The 23,745-nt window shown below is 42.5% G+C and overlaps 1 protein-coding gene and 1 long non-coding RNA gene across 2 annotated transcripts in view; both read left to right on the forward strand.

Annotated features, from left to right (window-relative positions):
- The first annotated feature begins 2,602 nt into the window (after nucleotides 1–2,602).
- On the forward strand, nucleotides 2,603–16,756 carry LOC105492080 (major facilitator superfamily domain containing 4B). Its single transcript, XM_011758965.3, has 4 exons — nucleotides 2,603–3,047; nucleotides 5,604–5,772; nucleotides 7,177–7,293; nucleotides 8,916–16,756. Exons 1-4 carry the CDS (start codon nucleotides 2,997–2,999, stop codon nucleotides 10,118–10,120), a joined length of 1,542 nt encoding a protein of 513 aa, XP_011757267.2. The 5' UTR covers nucleotides 2,603–2,996; the 3' UTR covers nucleotides 10,121–16,756.
- A 3,691-nt stretch (nucleotides 16,757–20,447) lies between these two features.
- LOC139363282 (uncharacterized) overlaps nucleotides 20,448–23,745 on the forward strand; it is a 40,858-nt gene continuing 37,560 nt past the window's right edge. Inside the window, exon 1 of the long non-coding RNA XR_011623292.1 lies at nucleotides 20,448–23,401. This is a non-coding gene — a long non-coding RNA (uncharacterized lncRNA). The remainder of the gene's footprint in view (nucleotides 23,402–23,745) is intronic.

Raw genomic sequence — 23,745 nt, forward strand, 5'->3', positions numbered from 1 at the left:
CTCACTCAAGATAAAAAGTTAAGTTGAAAGATTAAAACCTGCCTCCTTGTTACTATTTCACAAATAACACAGATAGTACCACATTAGTGACTAAAATCCAGATATTTTCCTTTTAGATAAAGTCATATACATGGTAAAATACTTATTTTTTAAGAGACTCAATAAAGCTATATTCATTTTCAGTAGAAAATGTGGCTCATAAACACTTCTGTTTCTCTGAAATTGCCTCTCAGGAGAAAACGTGATCCTTACTATTGATCTAAGAGAAATCTGCATGAAGCAATGCTGTAGTTTATGCTTTTTTTTTTTTTTTTTTCCTGGAAGGTGGTGGGTGACCTCTGGAGGCAACTGGAAAAAATATCCTGCTGCTTTCAAAAGTGAAGTGGGGAATGAAGAATCAGAAAGTAGAGCTGTCCATTTAGAGAAGGTCTTTTTTTACCTTTAGTCAGGGTGAATTAAAATATTTAATTTTAAAATGGCTTTACTGAACCTCAATTCAGTTAGGTAATAAATCGATTCTGTTAGGTAATAGTTATTAAGTATGTAATACAATGTTAGGGGAGAGACATATAACACTAACAGTTTCAATCTCATTGAGTTTATAATCTACTAAGGAACTGAAGATAAGTGCTAAAAGAACACGAGGTAAAACCTGTGACGAGATTTAGGAGCAGCACAACGAAGTAGGAATTAGTGAAACTAAACCAGCGTCAAGACTGAAAGGCAGGTCAGAAAAGACTGACACCAAAGTAGGTTTTTTGTTCTGTTTTGTTTGTTTTTTTCTGTTTTTTGGTTGTTTTTTTTAAAACATGGATTCTCCAAAGATAGGTAGAAAACGTCCTGGTTTGGCGTCATTAGTCTACTTCAGCCCCTCTCTCACTGATTACAACTAAAAGACTCATGACAAAACACAAATGGCAACTGCCTGCAGACTCTGAAAAGTAAATAAAGAATTGAGGTAGGGAGTCAAAACTTAGAAACCTGCAAGGGGATGAATTTCCTGGCTTTTTTTTCTTGTGGTTTGTCCTGAGGAGACCCCAGTTGGGAATTGTCGGGTGGCATGGGTAGCTAAAACTCGAATAAAAATCCCATGTTTCTGTGCTGAAAGGAAAGAACTGTTAGCCCAGAACTCTATTTTCAGTGAAAATATTTTCGGGAATCAAAGTGAAATAAAGACATTCTCATATGAAGGAATGCCAGCTGACCTGCTCTAAAATAAATGCTTGGCGGGCTGGGCGCGGTGGCCCACGCCTGTAATCTCAGCACTTTGGGAGACCGAGGCGGGCGGATCACGAGGTTAGGAGTTCGAGACCAGCCTGGACCAACATGGTGAAAACCCGTCTCTACTAAATACAAAAATTAGCCGGGCATGGTGGCGCGCGCCTGTAAATCCCAGCTACTCAGGAGGCTGCGGCAGAAGAATCGCTTGAACTCAAGAGGCAGAAGTTGCAGTGAGCCAAGATCGCATCATTGCACTCCAGCCTGGGCGACAGAGCCAGACTCTGTCTCAAAAAAAAAAAAAAAAGTTAAGAAAGAAAGAAAAAAGAAATGCTTGGAGGGGCATGGTGGCTCATACTTGTAATCCCAGCACTTTGGGAGGCCAAGGCAGGCAGATCACTTGAGGTCAGGAGTTCAAGACCAGCCTGGCCGACAGGGTGAAACCTCGTCTCTACCAAAAAGCGCCACAGCACTCCAGCCCGAGCGACATAGGCTCTGTCTCAAAAAAGAAAAAACAAAACAAAACAAAACAAAAAAGCGGGGGTGCAGGTGGGGGGAAGACTTAATGACTGAATGAGTAAGTCTGGAGAGATGGGTTGCAAGGAATGATGAGACTCAGTTTTGTAGTCTGGGAGCCTAAGTGGATGAAAGTTGGAAGAATCAGGTGGAAAAGAACATTTCCAATGGACGGCAAAGAAAAGTATATAACATTTTGAGGCTGTGGTCTGCTTTGTTAAAGAGCAAAAGGAAACAATTCCTCAAATCGATGCCACGCTCCACTTCTTTACAACGATGGAATTATTTCAGGAATTGGAATTATTTCAGGAATTGTGTTTGAAACCACAGCTTTGGATCCCGATTTCTTTCTTGAGCTACTGTTACACTGTTTATATATGGCCACTAATTCGATGACTGAGCTTGGGCAAATTGTTAATTATTTTCTATGACTTAATCTTTCTATCTGTACAACGGGGATAACGTGGAATTTGGGGTGTTATGAGGGTTAACTGAGATAATATACGTGATAACTTACAGAATGACGTTCAACAAATACTTGTGGAGTGAAAGATGAGCAACTCATCGACAGATCTCAGGGATTTCAGAAAGCTGTATAAGGACCAGATCTTCAGGCTCCCTCCCCTCCCCAGGAGACCGGGGAGCCGGCGCGAGGAGCTACGGTGCAATTCTTGGCCCATTTTCCTCATAGTGGTTTGGCGCATTTTTACCTCTTGATTCTCTGGTCCCAGGCTGCAGCTTCAGCTCGCTCCGCCATGGGGCGCAAGTCCGGCAGCCTCTGTGGGCTCAGCTAAGTATGATGCCTAGGCTAGAGAGCCACGTCCGGTCTCTTAGGCAACCATATCAACTTCCGGCTTGAGGCGCGATCCCTGTTGGCGAGAGGCCACATTTCCGCCACGTGACCCGCGCATGCGCCTGCTTGCTGGAGGGCTAGCGTCCGTTGATCCGAACACCTGCTGAGTTCGGAAGTTCGCTTTCTCTGCCCCGGCTCGGGGCGGTCCGCTGGGAGGTGGCGCCCGGAGGGACAGCCGTGCCTCGGGGCGGGGCCGGTGCTTGTCTCGGAGCTCCAGAGGTTCCACTGAGAAGCACGGCGGCAGCAAGACGACTTCTCCGGAGCCGCCGAGCTGGAGTTGGAAGTGGAGCTCCGTGGGGCCGGGCCCCCGGCTGCGGGGCAGCGGCTCCTGCAGGCGGAGGCCCCGGCGGAGAATGAGCCGGAGCCGGAGGTGGTGGTGGTCTCCCGGCAGAGCGGTGCCACCGGGAGCATGCTGCGATGGTTCACCACCTTGATGCTGTTTGCTTCCTTCCTGGGGCTGGTGAGAGCCGGTTCTGCAACCCTCCCAGGCCGGGACGTTCGAGTCTCGCACTTCGCCACTTGAAAACTGACCTTAGGCGTGTTACCTAATCTGTCTGGACCTCAGTTTCATTATCTGGAAATTGGGCACAATTCTAATCTTGGAGGGTTATTGTCAAGTGTAAAATAGATTTTCTGAATACGTTTTTCAGCTCCAGCAAGGCTTTTTTTTTTTTTTTTTTTTTTTTTTTTTTTTTTGACGGAGTCTTGCTTTGTTGCCCAGGCTGGAGTGCAGTGGCGCAATCTCGGCTCACTGCAACCTCCGCCTCCCGGTTCAAGCTATTCTTCTGCGTCAGCCTTCCGAGTAGCTGGGATTACAGGCGCCTGCTACTAAGCCCAGCTAATTTTTGTATTTTTAGTAGAGACAGGGTTTCGCCATATTGGCCAGGCTGGTTTCGAACTCCTGACCTCAAGTGATCCTCCCGCCTCTGCCTCCCAAAGTACTGGTATTACAGGCGTGAGCCACTGCGCCCGGCCCAGCAAGCCTTCATACGGCTCCTTGGTGGAATGGGAAGGTTGCAAGAAGGGTTGCCCAGGTCTTTGGCCGCTGCTCTGCGCACCCACCCACTCAACCCCCAAATTATTACACAGAAAAACTACTTTTCTGGAATTTCTTCCTGGGAGTCTAACCAAATTCAGCCAACCGCTTAATTTTGCAGATAAGGAACTAGGCCCGGAGGGGAAAGTGACTTTCTGGATCACACAGCTGGTTAAGTGATAGAGCCAGAAATACGTGTCTTACTCTGCCCACAGTCCTATTTGTTAATAAAACCAACCTTGAGATTCCTAAATGTTTTTCTTGGAGCAAAGGGCAAGCCTAGAAGCGCCTTTTGCCAAATGCCTGGGCCACCGCTCAATTCACTTTTCGGAAACCTCCTTATCACTTGATAATTATGATCCTGGGGGAGTTGAGAGGATGAGTCCTCCCAAGAGTCTTTTGTGGTCACTTACCATCTCAGGGACTCTGAGCTACAATTGTTTCTTAGAGTATTTTGATTGGGGGCGGTGGGGAGGGGTGAAGAAAGAAATCACTTCAGACTTTTGGTGAGTTGTCACTGACTGTCAGGTCCTGTTGTGAATCCTTTGAAAACATTAATTTGATTAGATTCTGTGCTCAGGCTTCTCTCGAAGTACTAGGTGCTTGCTGTGCACCTGGGCCCACGTTGGTCCTTAGTCTTGGACTGTTATGGGTTGGGCAGGGGCGCACCCCATGCATTTAGAGCAGAGCAGGGCAATTAGAATCAGTTATTCTGGAAATGTAGACTGATTGGAAACATTTTTTTCTCTAAGTGTCCAGTGAATTTCCTCTGAAAGTCAACTGTAATCCTTAGTTCTTGCTGACCCTGCATTGTCTTTGAGTGAAGTTTTATTGTTAGAGTCATTCTATATTTGGGCGTGTAATATTTTCTAAGCAACCTCTACTGACTAATTCTGATGGCTTGGAAGAAAAGTGTGAATTTTGAAACATTTAAATTGTTTATCTCCAGTATGTTTTATATGTGTAGTTCAGGGGAAGAACCCCATGTGCATCCAGAAGTATTGCTGTTTAACAACATAAAAAACAGGAATCATATTTTGATGTCTTGATCAATGTTTTGATGTTTTCCAGTGGCTCAGTCAGAACTCAACTATAGTCTCAATCTCAGGGCTTAAGCGATCCTTCCATCTCAGCCTCCCTAGTAGCTGGGACTACAGGCATGTGGCACCACGCCTGACTGATTTTTTTATTTTTATTTTTGTAGAGATGGTTGCTTAGGTTGCTCTCAAAATCCTGAGCTCAAGCAATCCTACCACCTCTCCCTCCCAAATTGCTGGGATTACAGGCGTAAGCAACCACGCCTGACTTAATTTAATTAATTATGATTTTTTTTTTTTTTTCGAGACAAGAGTCTTGCTCTGTTGCCCAGGCTGGAGTGCAGTGCTGCAGTCTCGGCTCACTGCAACCTCTGCCTCCCACGTTCAAGCGATTCTCCTGCGTCAGCCTCCCAAGTCGCTGGGACTACAGGCACCCACCACCATGCCCAGCTAATTTTTTGTATTTTTAGTAGAGATGGGGTTTCACTGTGTAAGCCACGCTGGTCTCAAACTCCTGACCTAGTGATCCGCCTGCCTCGGCCTCCCAAAATGCTGAGATTACAGGCATGAGCCACCGTGCCCAGCCAATTTAAATTTTTAACACCCAAATTCTTATTTGTGCATGTAGTGTATTTCAAAATATACGAAACCATTTCAAGAATAGTTTTAATACATTTTATTAATACAGAGTAGTATTTTAAAGGTATTGTTCAGAAAGGAAACAGGATTGCAACAAAAAAAATTGTTTTAAAAATTGAGAGGTGTCAAAACTTAAAAAAAAAAAAAAAGAGAGTTTTAGTCAAAACTGAAAAACCAGTAGTCTAATTCCCTATATCACATTTTAAATCCCAGACCCTCCACCCCTTTTTTTATAGTGGAAGAAACTACCACATAGTCAGACATTATTTTAATAAGTAAAAACTTTTGTCTTTTTAAATTTTAGGGATTGAGTGTTGCTATCGTGGGACCCACGTTTCAAGATTTGGCAACAAACGTGAACCGAAATATCAGTAGCCTGTCTTTCATTTTTGTGGGTCGTGCCTTTGGATATTTGAGTGGCTCTGTGATTGGTGGATTGCTTGTTGAGGTCATGAATTACTTTTTACTTTTGGGTAAGTAAATGCTAATTTTAGCTTCTTTATGACTGTCGGGGAATTTACAAGTTGTCCTTGAAAATATGAAAATACTAGCATGCAGAATGGTTGGCAACTGAAATGGGTAGTGTTTAGGTGTTCTCAATGGCAGTTGAGTTTCCCTGGTACCTGCTTTCACCTTGACAGAGGGAATCTGTGCTGGGGCCCTCTGGAAATTTCGATTAGCTCTAGAATGTGTTAGCAATCCTTAGCCTTCCCAACCACTGTAATTTAGATACCACTCCTGGATCACACACTGATTGTCCAAAAAACTCTGCTTATCAGGGTTTAGCGCAGATTTCCTGGGGTCACCGCAGATTAGAATGAGCTCCTTGAACCTGCCCAGGCTACACGCTGGATTGGGAATGAAGAGGGAAGGGGGGTTGGGTGGACTGATGTAGGCTATGTTTTTGTCCCTGCTGCCCCATGTTGTCGTTGGACAACCCCAGAGTGCTCTGTCTCACCCTGGAATTAGATGGCAAAGCTTCTTTTTTTTTTTCGAGACAGGGTCTCCTCTTCCTCTGTTGCCCAGGCTGAAGTGCAGTGGTGCGATCTCTGCTCACTGCAACCTCCACCTCCTGGGCTCAAGCAATTCTCCCATCTCAGCCTCCCAGTTAACTGGGACCACAGGTGCATGCCACCATGCCTGGCTAGTTTTTGTATTTTTAGTAGAGCCAGGGTTTCACCTTGTTGCCCAGGTTGGTCTGGAACTCCTGAGCTCAAAGGATCAGCCTCCCAAAGTGTTGGGATTACAGGTGTGAGCCACCACACCTGGCCTGGCAAAGCTTTTAACATATACCTTTTTTGAATAAATTGGAATATTTAGAGAAAATTTAGGTTAATATGATAAAATTCTTTGGAAGCAAGAATAATAATTTGTTATTGTAATTAATAAATAATCCCTCTTATTTCCAAAGTGGGTTGAAAGAACATATTTCTTGTATTTTCCTCTCTACTTCCCAAACTAATTTATTTAGTAAATTTTACTACAACCTACTGTAGTAATTGCATTTTATTTTTTATTTTTGTCTTTTTAATATTTTTCCTCATGTCTAAAAATTCCTGATAGTTTCTTAAATGTGAGTCATTTCAATTAATTTTGGCTTCTCTCTTTTGGTATAAAACTTGGCCTTATGGTATAATTTACAGTTTGATTACTAGCAATGCTAGAAACGTATTTGTGTTATAATTATTTAGATTTCATAATCCATAAAGATTATAAAAGATTCAAATGAAATAACCACTTTTAGAAGCAAAAACTCTGATCTACTCATTACCTAATTTAAATTTGACCTGATTTTGCATGTTTGGACATTTATGATGTTGACTTGATCCATGACTGCATGGATATTATTTTTTATAGCTGACTTTTTACCTTCCCAGGAATCTCAATGTTGGCTACCACAGTTGGTCTTTATCTTGTTCCTTTTTGCAAGACAGCAGTGTTACTCACTGTCATGATGTGTGTCTTTGGTACTTCAATTGGCATTCTGGATACAGGTTAGTGAGCTCTTACAACGTCATCTCTGGGAGTAGGGACTTTCTGCTAGAAGAAGTACAGCAGATGATATTCAGCTATCACTTGCAGTGCCCCCTAAAATGACACATACCTACTGAGTTGGTCATGAGTCACTCAGAATGAATCACCCTTCTAGCAGCTCTTCTTACCAATTAAGGGGACTGTTTCTGAGCAGCCAACTCTGAAATGAACTTAAAGAATTTTGTTCTATGAGCGATAGTTGATTTACAGTGCCCAAACAGGGAAGGGCCCCTATGTGGGTAATTACAGTGCAGGTGAATAGGCTTTCATCTTGGGTAGAACTTTATCATGCTAGTATGGGAGGAATTGGTGGTTTAATAGGTTAAACCAAGTTTGGAACCGTTATTTGGCTGTGAAAGTATAGAAGCAGCAATCCAACTGGACATGTACCCTGACTTCCAAGCCAAGAGAGATCTATGGTGTGGACTAGGCTCTTTTTCTTTTGTGTCCCCAAAGTTCCTGTCCTCCTGCAGTAGATTCTTTTCCCTATCGTCATGTCTTTTAAAACCTACTAAATAACTGCCAGGTGGTTCACGCCTGTAATCCTAGCACTTTGGGAGGCTGTGGTGGGCAGATCACCTGAGGTCAGGAGTTCAAGACCAGCCTGACCAACATGGAGAAACCACATCTCTACTAAAAATACAAAATTAGCCAGGCATGGTGGTGCGTGCCTGTAATCCCAGCTACTCGGGAGGCTGAGGCCAGAGAATTGCTTGAACCCAAGAGATGGAGGTTGTGGAGAGCCAAGATCATGCCATTGCACTCCAGCCTGGGTCTGAAAACAAACAAACAAACAAAAAACCTACTAAATAACATAGGTGACATTTGTTTACTCCCTAAAACCAGCTTTCTATCCCTCCCTTCCCTGCTCTCCTGTTACGTGATCTGTTGGGGAAATATTTTGTTTTACTTCAGGCTTAATGTGGTTATGAAATTATAGGGTAAAATTATTTATTTATCTGAAAATATCTGTTAAAAAAAAGAAGATAGCCCAAGATGTGCTGCTTCTTGCCTTTCTCCTTCTAGATATTTAGATAGTATAAAGTCAGATGCTAAACGGTATCCTTGTTTCCTCTAATGGGCACACTAGAATCTTGGCGTATTCAGGTTCCTGGACGTGCGTTTTGCATCTGTTACATACGTAAGTAATTTTCCTCAAGTGGCTCCCAAGAGCAAGTACAGAAAGCTTTGGTAATCTGGCTACTAGCTGATGAGAAAATTTTGCCTTTTAAATGTATATTTAAAATATTAATAAATATGTGAGTATTTCTTCCCCAGTCTGATGTTAGAACTTTATTATAAAAAGCCTCTAGCTAATGTGCTTGGCTCTAGGAGGTAGTAGTCTACTAGACTGTAGAATTCGATTTGTGAGTATGTGATGTTATAATGCCTAGAGTTGTCCGATGGTAGTGGGTTAGAGTTCCTTACTCAGAATTGATTTAGTTGCAGTGTTTGATAATTAGAATATTATATGCTTGTACTGTGTAAAATAGACTCACTCCTTTCTGATAAGTGAACTTTTTTTTTTTAAGATAAGTTACTGTGTCTAACTTAAATAGTTTTTTCCGTCTTTCATTGACAGGTGGTAACGTCCTTATCTTGGCTCTTTGGGGGGACAAAGGAGCCCCACATATGCAGGCCTTACACTTCTCTTTTGCCTTGGGTGCCTTTTTGGCTCCACTGCTAGCGAAACTGGCATTGGGTCCGACGGCGTCTGCTGAAAACTGCACGGAGTCTGACTTTCATCATCCTGCACTCAACCGATCATCTGAGGCTGACTCAGAAGCTCTGTTTGGAGTACCTAATGATACGAATTTACTGTGGGCTTATGCTGTTATTGGTACTTACATGTTCTTAGTTTCTGTCATTTTGTTTGGTCTGTTTTTCAAGAATAGCTCAAAGCAGGAAAAAACAAGAGCATCTGCTCAGACATCTCGAAGAGCAAAATATCACAACGCCCTTCTTTGTCTCCTTTTTCTGTTCTTCTTTTTTTATGTTGGAGCCGAGGTAACATATGGCTCTTATGTTTTCTCATTTGCAACCACCCATGCTGGCATGAAAGAAAGTGAAGCCGCTGGGTTGAACTCCATCTTCTGGGGGACATTTGCAGTCTGCAGGGGCCTGGCAATCTTTTTTGCTACCTGTTTACAGCCTGGAACCATGATTGTGTTGAGCAACATTGGCAGCCTGACTTCATCTTTATTTCTGGTGCTTTTTGACAAGAAGCCAATTTGTCTCTGGATAGCAACTGCAGTGTATGGGGCTTCAATGGCAACCACATTTCCCAGTGGTATTTCTTGGATTGAGCAGTACACGACCATCCATGGGAAATCTGCAGCGTTTTTTGTAGTTGGTGCTGCCCTGGGAGAAATGGCTATTCCTGCAGTCATTGGAATTCTTCAAGGAAAATACCCTGATTTGCCTGTAGTTCTGTATACCTCTTTGGGAGCATCAATAGCCACTGGTGTTTTATTTCCTGTGCTATATAAATTAGCCACTTCACCTCTTGATCACCAGCGAAAAGAAAACAGAAAGAGTGAGGACCAGAAAGCTTTGCTTTCTAGCTCTGGGCTAAATGAATATGAGGAAGAGAATGAAGAGGAGGATGCAGAAAAATGGAATGAAATGGATTTTGAAATGATTGAAACGGATGATACAATGAGGCGTTCTATAATAGACACATCTAGAAGTAGTTTGACGGAGCCCACAGCTGAAATCTATAACCAATATCCATCAAATGCACTGGTGTTTGAGTCCTCTCCTGTTAATACTGGCAGTTCCATATGAAGCACTTGCCAGAAACCAGGACAAAAGGGACTAACACTTAGAGAAGATGGATTACTCACTGACATCTTTGAATAATTGCCACTTCTAAGGAGGTCATTCAGAGCAGAGCATTAGCAGATTTTCACCATGCTTTGGGGATTAAAATTTTTAGGTCCAAATTGTAGCAAATGCTAAAAAGTTTTGAAATGTTCTGTAATTCCCAGAGTCTTCCATAAGTAACCGAATGGTCTCATACACATGCAATAGGATCTTGTTATAAGGCTAGTATTTCACGTGTGACTGATCAGGAAGTATTTTATGGTCTCCACCCCTCAGAGCACGCAAAGAAGGCATTTGTTTTTGAGAAGGTGGATATTGTTTTCATAGAATGAGACCATGTAGGAGTTGAGTTGATTGGTTGAACAAATTATCAGGTATCAATATTTTTCCAGGAAAGTTGAGAATAGTTTCATAAAAGAGAAATGGAGACTTATTAATTGCTTTACCTTATCTGTAGGGTTGGATCAAAGAATGCTAATGACTCGTTTGATTTCTCATTTCAATGAAGAGAACACAGAGCAGGGCCCAAGGGGCCGGGCTTCAAGCCTGGACTCCTAGCCCTGCACTCTGTCATTTAACATAGGCCTTGTTTATCTGGCCTCCTGATCTGTGATTCTAGAAATAAAAATGAGATGATTTCCAAATTGGGAATCCGTAAGTTTTAAAGTTTGTGCAAAATGTCTGCTAGAAATTAGTACAAGTGACAGCGCATTCTTCATTTCAAATGAAAAGTGAAACCAAAATGATAAATAGCTTTAAGAATGTGCTAATGATAAATGATTACATGTCAGTTTAATGTACTTAATGTTTAATAACTTATTTGAATAATTACCTGAAGAATATATTTTTTTAGTACTGCATTTCATTGACTCTAAGTTGCGCTTTTTGCCCCCATACTGTTAACATCTCTGAAATCAGGACATGTCTTGAAAGTAATCATTTAACATTGTGACAAAGTTTAATTGACAGTTTTTTCCCATATGTATATATAAAATAATGTGTTTTACAATCAGTGGCTTAGATTCAGTGAAATACAGTTATTTCATTCAATTATGGAGATGATACTATCTTTACAGACATTTTAAAAAGAAGTTATTTTTATATGCTAATATTCTCTGTTCAAATGGGATTTAGAGACACTGTGTTCTAATTTTAAGAGCTGTTTCAGTGTTACTAGATTAGTAGTAGGGCTGTCGATGGGGTCTTTTGAGGTCCTTTGCCTACCTTAGGAACAGAGGCTGGGTCTGAGCCTTGCTCAAGATTAGCTCTTCACCAGGTCTGGGTGGTAATCATATCACAGTTACTGTAAACCGCTCTGCAAGTGTAATTTACAGTGAGGCACAGCCTTTTCCAATGATTGGAATACTTGTGTCACCCATCCAGGCTTTCTCTTTCCTGAGTCTGAAGTACCTGGGAAACCAATTAGAAGGTGACTTGGTGACCTAGAAGTCAAGGATCAGAAAGGGTACTTCATATGTATATGGCAGAATTGGTGCAGGTGATCCTTTGAAAAATGACTAGAATTGATGCAATTTTGTTTACTTCCTCCAATTTTACGCTGAATAACTTCTCATTTCTACCTGATTGGAGTAGGCTTGCTTTCTCTTACTTAATTTCTATAAATTTGCCGTTGTTTTGTCTTAAGTAAAATACAGCATCTTTCTTGACCATGGCCCATTCACCTTATATGCCTGCTACAGTCTTGGTTCATGTCATGACCTAACAGCTTTGGAGAGGGCGGTGACGTTAATGGTAAAAACCCTCTTGCTCTTTTTATTTTTATTTATTTATTGGGGGTGGGGGACAGTGTCTCACTCACTCTGTCGCTCAGGCTGGAGGCAATCGCGTGATCTCAGAGCTCACTGCAACTTCTGCCTCCCTCGTTCAAGTGATTCTTCTGCCTCAGCCTCCTGAGTAGCTGGGATTACAGGCGTGCGCCACCATGCCCAGCTAATTTTTGTATTTTTAGTAGAGGGGGGTTTCACATGTTACCCAGGCTGATCTCAAACTCCTGATCTCAAGTGATCCGCCCACCTCAGCCTCCCAAAGTGTTGAGATTGCAGGCATGAGCCACTGTGCCCGGCCCTTTTGCTCTTTGTATGGTGTACTTTTCCCTTAGAACTTGGAAATTACTTCTGCTTCACTTACTGCTTTTTCTCAGGTTGTTGGAATCTAGGCAGTAGCAGTTACTTGGCAGCTAGGAGGCTTGCTAGAATAGGAATTCCACCTTCTGCATTTACTGTTACAGGGTAGAAGATGCAGCTCAGGAAGAGAAGGATGATAAGAACATGGCAGAAAATCTCAAAATCCACACTGGAAAATTCACTATGGTTCCACAAACCAAATGTGAATGGTCCTATGAGATCATAGGCGTTGTTAAAGTTCCATATTGGAAGGAAAAGACTTAGTGCAATTCTAAGAGTTAGCGTTCAGTTCTTAGGTAAGTGTCTGCTGATACCTAAGTAATTAATACCCAAGTGTTCTATTGCTGGGTAACACATTACCACAAATTGAACACCTTAAAACAACAGACATTTACCATCTCACGGGGGCTGCTTCCATACAGGACCTTACTCTTGTAGACTGAGGTCCGTGTTTCTTGCTGACTCTCAGCTGGACACCGCTCAACTTCGGGAGGCCTCCCACAGTTCTTGTCATGTGGCCCTCTCACAGATGCCTCTCGCAACATGGCAGTTTCTTCAAAGCAAGCAGGAGAATCTCTAAATGAGTCTTGTATGACGTTATGTCATTATGGGAATAACATCCCATCACCTTTGCCATATTCTAGTGTCTAGAAGCAAGGTATGAGTTCCACCCAAACTCAAGGGTAGAGGCTAGAACACGGATGTGACTCACTGGGGGTCACCTTAGAGCGTGCCTGCCACACACAGGTACCTGCAAAATAGAGATTCTCAAAAGAGCTAAAAACTGAGCTAAGAGCAGGACATGACGGCTCACACCTGTAATCCCAGCTACTCAGTTTCTTGAGCAGCTGGGACTACAGTTGCATGCCACCTTACCTGGCTTTTTTTTTTTTTTTTTTTTTTCAGAGACAGGGTCTCATTTTGTTGCCCAGGCTGGTTTTAAACTCCTGGCTTCAAGCAATCCTTCCGCCTCAGCCTCCCAAATGCTAGGATTACAGGTGTGAGCCACCATACCCCACCCTGTGACTATTCTTGTATATTGCTCTTATGTCTTCCTTTGCTTGGATTTTTAATTGCAGAATGTGTTTAGTAGATTCTGTAAATTTATTGCAGCTTGCCTTTGATACATTTGGTTATGATTAGTTAACGGGTGGCCTGGAGGAATGTTTTGAAGTTAGATGACGGGCCGGCTTTTAGCTCAGAATAACTTTTTTTTTTTTTTTTTTTTAAAAGACAGAGTCTTGCTCTGTCGCCCAGGCTGGAGTGCAATGGCACAATCTTGGCTTACTGCAACCTCCGGCTCCTGGGTTCAAGCGCTTCTCCTGCCCTAGCCTCCCGAGTAGCTGGGATTACAGGTGTGCACCACCACGCCCAGCTAATTTTTGTATTTTTTAGTGAACACGGGGTTTCACCATGTTGGTCAGGCTGGTCTTGAACTCCTGACCCCGTGATCTGCCTGCCTCGGCCTCCCAAAGTGCTGGGATCGCGGGTGTGAGCCATTGCGCCCGGTCAGCTCAGAACAACTTGTTGAGATTATATGATGCTTTTCCAATAAAAATTATTTAATTTTGATAAAATATACTTAATGGAAAATGTACCTTGTAACATTTTAAATTGTACAGTTCAGTGGCATTGAGTATATTCACATTGTTGTACAACCATCACTACCACTCATCCACAGAACATTTTTTACCTTGCAAAACTGAAACTCTGTGCCATTAAACAATAACTGCCATTCTACGCCCCCATCCCAGGCCTTGGCAACCACCATTCTACTTTGTCTGTCTATGAATTTGACTACTCAGAGTACTTCATGTAAGTGGGATCATACAGTTTTTGTCCTTTCATTACTAGCTTCTTTCACTTAACATAATGTCTTCAAAGATCATCCTTATTGTAGCATGTGTTAGAATTTCTTTTCTTTTTAAGTCTGTATGATACACCATTGTATATACATACTACATTTTGTTTATTCATCTGTCAATGGACATTTGTGTTGCTTCTACATTTTGGCTGTTGTTAATACGCTGCTGTGAACATGGGTGTACAACTTTCTCTTGGAGATCTTGTTTTCAGGTCTTTTGAGATATATACCCATAAGTGGAATTGCTGGATCTTATGGTAATTTTGTTTTTAATATTTTGTTGTGTTTGTGTTTTTTGTCTTAGATTTTTTTCCTTAAGTTTTTCCAGAAGAGAGCAGCTGTAGGAAGAGAATAGAGAAACACATACTTTTAAAGTACTGTCTCAGACTTTAGGCCCATTATGATCATGTCAGTAGGACCCATGTACCGAATAAGTGAACTCAAAGAAAGGTTGTGTCCGGCAACTACCTCAAAGTTTTGTTATCTCTGCTTGCAATTTTTGTTTAGTCATTGAACAAGTGCTTGAGGGCTTACTGCATGTGAGGCTCTGTAGACTAAGTATTAATTAACTTTCTTTTTTGTCCTTGCAGTAGCAGGTACAGCTTTGATCTCAGTTTTCTGCCAAATGAATGGTTCTGTGTTTTGTGCTCATTCATTTACAAACAGAGATCCTTCTGACCACCTTGGAACCAGAAGGTGTATGGTCAGAGAACTATAAATGGGCTGTTCTCTGCCTCTCTCACAGCAGTTCTGCCCCTCCTTGGGACCACTTGTTTTCTGCATTCCTGGCCCATCCTCTGTGTATCTCTGGTCCCAATTCCAGAGGAAACCTGTTTGACTTGAGTAGATGCCATTGCCCTTATTGGGCCTTGCCTCAGGAGTTGCTGGTTAGCCTATGAAGGGGTTCCCTTTGGGTTGATGACATTGTTCCCATCTAGAAAGTGGCTACTTCTACCCTCCTACTCCCACCACTCTGTTGATGAGCTGTTATCATCAAAAGAGAATTTCCACTGTCTGCTCTGTACCAGAGAAGTGCTAGGCTTCATAAATATTGGTAATGGATGTCTGAATGGGATGCAAGTTGGCAGGCCCTGGGATGGATGGCCTGGTTCATCTGCCTCAGAACTGGAAAAACAAAATCACACCAAACTGCAGACTTTTTTGGAAGAGCATATTAGACAAGGTTTGTGGACTGTTTGATTTTTACCAAGAAAGAAAGCTTTCTCCTAAGAGGGTAAGATTTCTACTTGAGTGAACTCTTAAGAGGAGTCCCAGTTTGCAAGAGATATTATTACAGTTCTCATCTGTGTGGACCAGAAAGTTTTCCAAATCCATGCATTTCAGTTATCTAACAGATATTTACTGAGCATTTACCATGTTCAGTAACCAGGGCCCTGGGAATGTAACAGGAGAAGGTAGATAAGATCCTTGCCTTCACCAAGCTTATGTTTTTCTATTTCAAGTAAAATTTGCCATGACAAGATTCCTGTCAGCAGAAGAGCCAGTAGCTCTTACTGTGCTAGGTTTTGCCCAGTTTTAGAAACGGAAAGTAGCGAAACTCTTGGCTCCTTGGTGTGTGTTTTTGTTTGTCCATTTCTAGTGCTTGTATATGTCTCGGGGGTAATTTTTGATTTAGAGTTTTGTAGAAATTACTTGGAACCATGTAGTTGAGGTGAATATAGGTAAGAAGGCTTAAGAAGCCTACAACAAAGGAGCCTGACACCAACTTTTGAGATTTATTCAGTGCAGCCAAGAGAATATATTTATGGTCAAACTAGATCTTGGATTACAGTTCCAAAGACCCTTGGGCTGACAGAGCAGGTTCTCATTTCTTAGCCCTTTCCCTTGTCACTTGCAGTGAACTCTGCCCCCAGGAGCAGAGTATCCAGTTCTGTGTCCAAGCACTCTGTGAATCTTCACCCTTGTTGAAGAAACACTCAGAGACAGAAGCATTTAGAAAAGGAAAAGTTTACCTGCAAAGAGAGCAAGAGAATGACTGGCTTGCCAAATAAAAAACGTAAGTATTTGAAGGAAAAAATTAAAAACCATCAAGGTTTCTGAGTTTGCATTAGACTGTTCATGGTGGAAAAACAGTAACTGCCTCACGTAATTATTATATTCACAAAGGTATGGCAAATCTTCAGATGTAGCACAGCAAAAACCAAGGATAAAATTTCTTAGGGAGTCCAGGTTTACGGGAAACATTCAAGGTTTTATTGTTTTTTAGATCAGAAACAGTTAGATTCTTATCTATCATTTTTGTTTTGTCTCAGGGTGCAAAGTCTTTCTTTTCTGTTGGTGATTGATACAGTTTGGCTGTGTCCCCACCAAAATCTCGTCCTCAATTCCCGTGTGTTGCTGGAGGGACCTGGTGGGAGGTAACTGAATCATGGGAGCAGGTCTTTCCCGTGCTGTTCCTGTGATAGAGATCTGATGGTTATTATAAGGGGGAGTTTTCCTGCACAAGCCCTCTTTTTGCCTGCTGCCATCATATAAGATGTGAATTGCTGCTCCTTGCCTTCCGCCATGGTTGTGAGGCCTCCCCAGCCATGTGGAACTGTAAGTCCAATAAACCTCTTTTGTAAATTACCTAGTCTCAGGTCTGTCTTTATCAACAGCGTGAAAACACACTAATACAGTGATATAGGAAGTTCTTAGTCTTACTGAAGCAGAGGAAAGTGACATTTTGCTTCTACACCCTCCAGAATTCATAAGCTCAAGAAGGAAAGAGGACCCAAGGGAAAAACGTGATTGCAAAATGTGTTCTTGTCCTCTGCCCAAGTGATTAACCTTTACTCTAGTGGTTTTTAAACGTGGGTGCTGTTAGAATCACCTGACAGTGTTTAAAAATGGCTGATGCCCAGCATTTTAACTTAAATACCAATTTGATTGGTCTGGAGTGGATTTTGAGTATGGATATTTAAAAAAGTAACTCCTCCTCCCCAATCCCCCATAATTGTAATGTGCAGCCAGGATTGAGAACCACTGCTTTCATCAGTGCACAAAACTGGATCTTCTACTGGTCACAATGGTTTTTTTCTTAGGCTAATTTACAGATTGATTAAGTTATGCTGCTTTTGTAGATCCTTGAAATTCTGTGCACTTTCTTAAAGGAAAACTGGAGAGGAAGAGATCTCCTGTATTCTATTCCCTCCACTGCTGTTTGGTCCAATGCAGGAAATAATCAATGCTGTTGTTTGAAGTCCTTCCTAAAACAAAAGCTCAGATCTTTTGGAGCTTGCCCTTCTAGGCAGGTTTTCACCAATCAATTTTGATTTGGGGGGCTTACAGGGGTAGGAATGATCTTGTAGGTTTATTATATCTGAATTTAAGACCACTCACCTAGGCTGGGTGCGGTGGCTCATACCTGTAATCTCAGTGCTTTGGGAGGCCAAGGTGGGAGGATACCTTGAGCCCAGGAGTTCAACACTTCAGTGAGCCATGATCACACCACTGCATGAGCGAGACTCCATCTCAAACAAAAAATAGACTACTCACTGTTTACATAGCTCTGGACCATATAAAAGCTTGTTTGAATAAAATATTGATAACAATAGTGATGTTGGTTGAAGATTCATGTTTCAGTTTCACTGATTTTGAATTGATACATAATAGTTACGCATAATTATGGGTTCCCTGTGATAATTTGATACATGCATACAATGTGTAATGAGCAAATCAGGGTAGCTGGGATATCCATCACCTCAAATATTTATCATTTCTTTGTGTTGGGAACATTCCAAATCTCTAGCTATTTTGGAATATACAATAAATTAGTGTTAACTGTAGTCACCCTACTGTGCTATCAAACACTAGAACTTATTCCTTCTGTCTTAACTGTATTTATGTTTTTGCTAACCAACCTGCTGCCCTCTGCTCTGTCCCATACCCTTCCCAGCCTCTGGTAATTACCATTCTACTGACTACCTCCATGAGATTAATTTTTTAGCTCCCATGTCTGAGTGAGAACATGCAATATTTGTCTTTCTGTTAAGTGAAATAACTCCCTTAACATAGTGTCCTTCAGTTTCATCTGTGTTGCTGCAGATGATAGGATTTCGTTTTATTATGACTGAATGATATTCCGTCATGTATATACCACATTTTCTTTATCCATTCATCTGTTGAAGGACACTTAGGTTGATTCCATATTTGGTCATTGTGAATATTGCTGCAGTAAACATGGGAGTGCAGCTATCTCTTTGATACACCAATCTCCTTTCCTTTGGATATATACCCAGCAGTGGAATTGCTGCATCATATGGTAGTTCTATTTTTAGTTTTTTGAGGAATCTCCATACTGTTTTATGTGGTGACTGTACTAATTTACATTTCTCCGACAGTGTAGGAGCATTCCACTTTCTCCACATTCTGGCCAGCATCTCTTTATTTTCTGTTCTTTTGATTATAGCCATTCTAACTGGGGTGAGGAGATATCTCGTGGTTTTGATTGCATTTTACTGATGATTAGTGATGTCAGGCATTTTCTTTCTTTTTTTTTTTTTCATAATCAGTTTCTGCTTATCCAGAACATTTTTCATTACATGTTGGCCACTAGTACGTCTTCTTTTGACAAATGTCTATTTAGCCAGCCATGGTGGCTCATGCCTGTAATCCAAGCATTTTGGGAGGCTGAGGCGGGTGTATCGCCTGAGGTCAGGAGTTTTGAGACCAGTCTGGCCAACATAGTGAAACACTATCTCTACTAAAAATACAAAAAATTGGCTGGGTGTGGTGGTGGTCGCCTGTAATCCCAGCTACTAGGCAGGCTGAGGCAGGAGAAGTGCTTGAACCCGGAGGCAGAGGTTGCAGTGAGCTGAGATCATGCCACTGCACTCCAGCCTGGGTAACAAGAGCGAAACTCCATCTCAAAAAATAAAATTAAAATAAAATAAAAGGTCTATTCAGATATTTTGCTTATGTAAAAATCAGATTACTTGGTTTGTTGTGTTGTGTGTTTTTGCTATTGATTTGTTGAGCTCCGTATGTATTCTGATTGTTAATCCCTTGTCAGGTGGGTAGGGTTTTTTTGTTTGCTTTTGTTTGTTTTTGAGACGGGGTCTCACTCTGTCACCCAGGTTGGAGTGCCGTGGCACGATTTCAGCTCACTGCAACCTCTGCCTCCCAGGTTCAAGCCTGCCTCAGCCTCCCTAGTAGCTGGGACTATAGGCGTGTGCCACCACACCCAGCTAATTTTTGTATTTTTAGTAGAGACGGGGTTTTACCATGTTGACGAGGCTGGTCTCAAACTCCTGACCTCAAGTGATCCACCCGCCTTGGCCTCCCAAAGTGTTGGGATTACAGGCGTAAGTCATCGTGATGGGTCGTTTGCAAATATTTTCTCCCATTCTGTGGGTTCTTTGTTGATTGCTTCCTTTGCTGTTCGGAAGCTTCTTAGCTTGATGTAATTCCATTTGTGAATTTTTGTTTTTGTCACCTGTGCTTTTGAGGCCTTACCCTCAAAAAGTCTTTGCCCAGACCAATGTCTTGAAGTGTTTACCCATGTTTTCTTTGAGTAGTTTCATAGTTTTAGGTCTTATATTTTAGTCTTAAATCCATTTGGACTTGATTTTTGTATAGAGTGAGAGGTGGGGGTTTAGTTTCACTCTTCTGCATATAGATCCCCAGTTTTCGTAGCACTGTTTTTTTCAGAGATTGTCCTTTCCCCATTGAACATTCCTGGCACCTTTGTTGAAAATGAGTTGGCTGTAAATGTCTAGATTTATTTCTGGGTTCTCTATCCTGTTCCATTGGTCTATGTATCTGTTTTTATGCCAGTTTCAGTCATGTTTAAAAATGAGTTTGGCACCTCTACCTCAGAAATTAGTCAAGAATATGTCCAGAGTTTAGAATTTGAGTGCTTCAAAATTTATGTGATGGTTGTATTGGGTTCCTAAAATAGGAATAGTATTTGTACTTCACATAGGCATTTTGAAAATGACATATAAGTTCTCTAGTGATATCTAACATCTTTGGTAACATCCGGTCTACCGAAACAGCTGTTACTCACTGCATGTCTTAGTAAATGTTTTACTTGAATAATAATTTCCTAATTGAGATGATTATAGATGTTTCTGCTTTAGAGTGGAAAAGTTTTCAAATTGCATGTCAGGCAGAAATTGAGATCCTTCTCCTGACTTCCCTTCCCTGCAGGGCCCAGCAGCTGAAAGCCTGCACTTAGTGGCCACAGCCCTATTTGTACTTGTTTAAAACAACTATAGTGATAATCTGGTTAAACAATTCTAACTTGGAGCATGAGTCAGGTGTTTCCCCATGTTCCCCCATGTTCCCCATAAAACCTCCCTACCCTGCTTTACACTTTCTGAGTCTCAAACACTTGGTGTATGAGAGCCAAGTGAAAGGGGAAACCCCTTATTTACCACCGTGAGCACATCAGGAGAAAGATCCAACCTCAAGATTTCAATTACCTCCCACTGGGTCCCTCCCATGACGTGGGAATTGTGGGAGCTACAATTCAAGGTGAAATTTGGGTGGGGGCACAGCCAAACCATGTCATTCCATGCCTGACCCCTCCCAAATCTCATGTCCTCACATTTCAAAACTAATCATGTCTTCCCAACAGCCCCCCAGAATCATAACTCATTTCAGTATTAACTCAGAAGTCCACAGTCGAAAGTCTCATCTGCGACAAGGCAAGTCTCTTCCATCTATGAGCCTGTAAAATCAAAAGCAAGTTAGTTACTTCCTGGATACAATGCCGGTACAGGCGTTGGGTAAATACAGCCATTCCAAATAGGAGAAATTGGCCAAAACAAAGGGGCAAAAGACCCCATGCAAGTCTGAAATCCAGCAGGGCAGTCAAATCTTTTTTTTTTTTTGAGACAGAGTCTCGCTCTGTTGCCCAGGCTGGAGTTCGGTGGCCCGATCTCAGCTCACTGCAAACTCCGCCTCCTGGGTTTACGCCATTCTCCTGCCTCAGCCTTCCGAGTAGAGTAGCTGGGACTACAGGCGCCTGCCACCTTGCCTGGCTATTTTTTTGTATTTTTTAGTAGAGATGGGGTTTCACTGTGTTAGCCAGGATGGTCTCGATCTCCTGACCTTGTGATCCACCCGTCTCGACCTCCCAAAGTGCTGGGATTACAGGCTTGAGCCACACATGCCCAGCCAGGGCAGTCAAATCTTAAAGCTCCAAAGTGATCTCCTTTGACTCCATGTCTCACATCCAGGTCACTGATGCAAGAGGTGGGTTCCCATGGCCTTGGGCAGCTCCGCCCCTGTGACTTTGCAGGGTATAACTTCCCTCCTGGCTGCTTTCACAGGCTGGCATTGAGTGTCTGTGGCTTTTCCAGGTACATGGTGTAAGCTGTCAGTGGACCTACCATTCTGGGGTCTGGAGGATGGTGGCCCTCTTCTCATAGCTTCACTAGGTATTACCCCAGTAGGGACTCTGTGTGGGGCTCCCACCCCACATTTCCCTTCCATACTGCCCTGGCAGAGGTTCTTCATGATGGCCCCGCCCATGCAGCAAACTTCTGCCTAGGTATCCAGGCATTTCCACATACCCTCTGAAATCTAGGCGAGTTTCCTAAACCTCAGTTGTTGACTTTTGTGTACCTGCAGACTGAACACCATGTGGAAGATGCCAAGGCTTGGTGTTTGCACCCTCTGAAGCCATGGCTGGAACTGTACATTGACCCCTTTTAGCCATGGCTAGAGCGGCTGAGAAGCAGGGCACCAAGTCCCTAAACTGCACACAGCAGGAGGGCCCTGGGCCTGGCCCATGAAACCATTTTTTCCTCCTAGGCTTCTGGGCCTGTGATGAGAGGGGTTGCCGCAAAGATCTCTGACATGACCTAGAGACATTTTTTCCATTGTCTTGGGGATTAACATTTGTCTCCTCGTTACTTATGCAAATATCTGCAGCCAGCTTCAATTTCTCCTCAGAAAATGGGTTTTTCTTTTCTGTTGCACCATCAGTCTGCAAATTTTCCAAACTTTTGTGCTATGTTTCCCATTTAAAACTGAATGCTTTTAACAGCACCCAAGTCATCTCTTGAATGCATTGCTGCTTAGAAATTTCTTCCACCAGATACCCTAAATTATCTCCCTCAATTCAAAGTTTCACAAATCTCTAGAGCAGGTGCAAAATGCCACTAGTCTTTTTGCTAAAACATAGCAAGAATCACCTTTACTATAGTTCCCAAGAAGTTCCTCATCTCCATCTGAGACCACCTCAGCCTGGATTTCCACATCATTATCAGCATTTTGGTCAAAGCCATTCAACAAGTCTCGAGGAAGTTCCAAACTTTCCCACATACTCCTGTCTTCTTCGGAGCTCTCCAAACTGCTCCACCCTCTCTGCCTGTTATCCAGTTCCAAAGTTGCTTCCACATTTTTTGGTATCTTTATAGCAGCACCCCACTCTACTGGTACCAACTCACTGTTTTAGTCTGTTTTCACGCTGCTGATAAAGACATACCTGAGGCTAGGTAATTTATAAAGAGAAAGAGGTTTAATGGACTCACAGTTCCACGTGACTGGGGAGGCCTCACAACCATGGCGGAAGGTGAAAGGCACGTCTTATGTGGCTGCAGCAAGAGAGAATGAGAGCCAAGAGAAAGGGGAAATCCCTTATAAAACCATCAGATCTTGGGAGACTTATTCACTACCAGAGAACAACACAGGAAAGACCTGCCCGCATGATTCAGTTGCCTCCCACTTGGTTCCTCTCACAACACCTGGGAATTGTGGGAGCTTCAAGATGAAATTTGGGTGGAGACGCAGCCAAACCATATCACTTAGGAAAAGATATAAGTGGGAAAGTTGAAGCTGAACTTAGTGGAGAGAGACTAAATGACCATACTCTCCCTTGTCTTATCTAAGCAATTATAATAAATGACACTCCAGGTGTCCTTCCTTGACTGCTGCCATCTCTGCTTTCAGTGACTTGAGTTTACAGCTATGCACGCTGCTCTGGCAGAGATCCTGTAGATACTTTGCCTCATGCCAGATAATGCTGGGCAAACCTTGACCTTTTCTGGCTCCTTCTAAAACAGCACTCTAGAAGTCTTGCCACTGGGCAGGAGAGGATTGGATTTCAAGCTCCTAACTATGTGATATCCAAGTTTTGTCCCCTGTACTTTCCATGAGGAAGCAGGGGCTGGCTCTGTCATCCCACTCCTACTTCATCTTCATGGATTTGGTCAGGCATGAGCATAGACTTAATGGCCTACCTTTGACCACACCACTCACTGCTAGAGGCTCCCTGGAGCGGTAAGGATGGAGTAAGAGACTATGGTTCACAAGGACAGACTTGAGGACTAGCCGGGGCGCCTCTGTTACCTCCCACTGGCTTGGAGAATGGTATTTTTCTATTTGCTTGTGACAGCAGGCACTTCATTTTCCCTCCTTTGGGAAATTTGAATGGATCTGGTAGAATGAGTGAAGAAGCCCATATGTAGTGTAGGTGGTGGTGGAGTGTGGGATCTGGAGTCTGTCTGCCTGGATTTGAATTATGACTCTACCGCCTACTACCTAATCTTATTGCTTAATCTCTCCATGCTTCAGCTTTCTTGCATGCAATTGGCTGTCAGATTTAAATGAGATCTTTGTAAAGC

This window comes from Macaca nemestrina, chromosome 5, assembly GCF_043159975.1.
Source record: "Macaca nemestrina isolate mMacNem1 chromosome 5, mMacNem.hap1, whole genome shotgun sequence".
NCBI lineage: Eukaryota > Metazoa > Chordata > Mammalia > Primates > Cercopithecidae > Macaca > Macaca nemestrina.

Coding starts and splice junctions, on each gene's coding strand:
- LOC105492080 (XM_011758965.3), top strand. CDS start 2,997: ATGCTGCGATGGTTCACCACCTTGATGCTGTTTGCTTCCTTCCTGGGG. Junction 3,048..5,603: donor TTGCTTCCTTCCTGGGGCTG/GTGAGAGCCGGT, acceptor TTTAAATTTTAG/GGATTGAGTGTTGCTATCGT. Junction 7,294..8,915: donor AATTGGCATTCTGGATACAG/GTTAGTGAGCTC, acceptor TTTCATTGACAG/GTGGTAACGTCCTTATCTTG.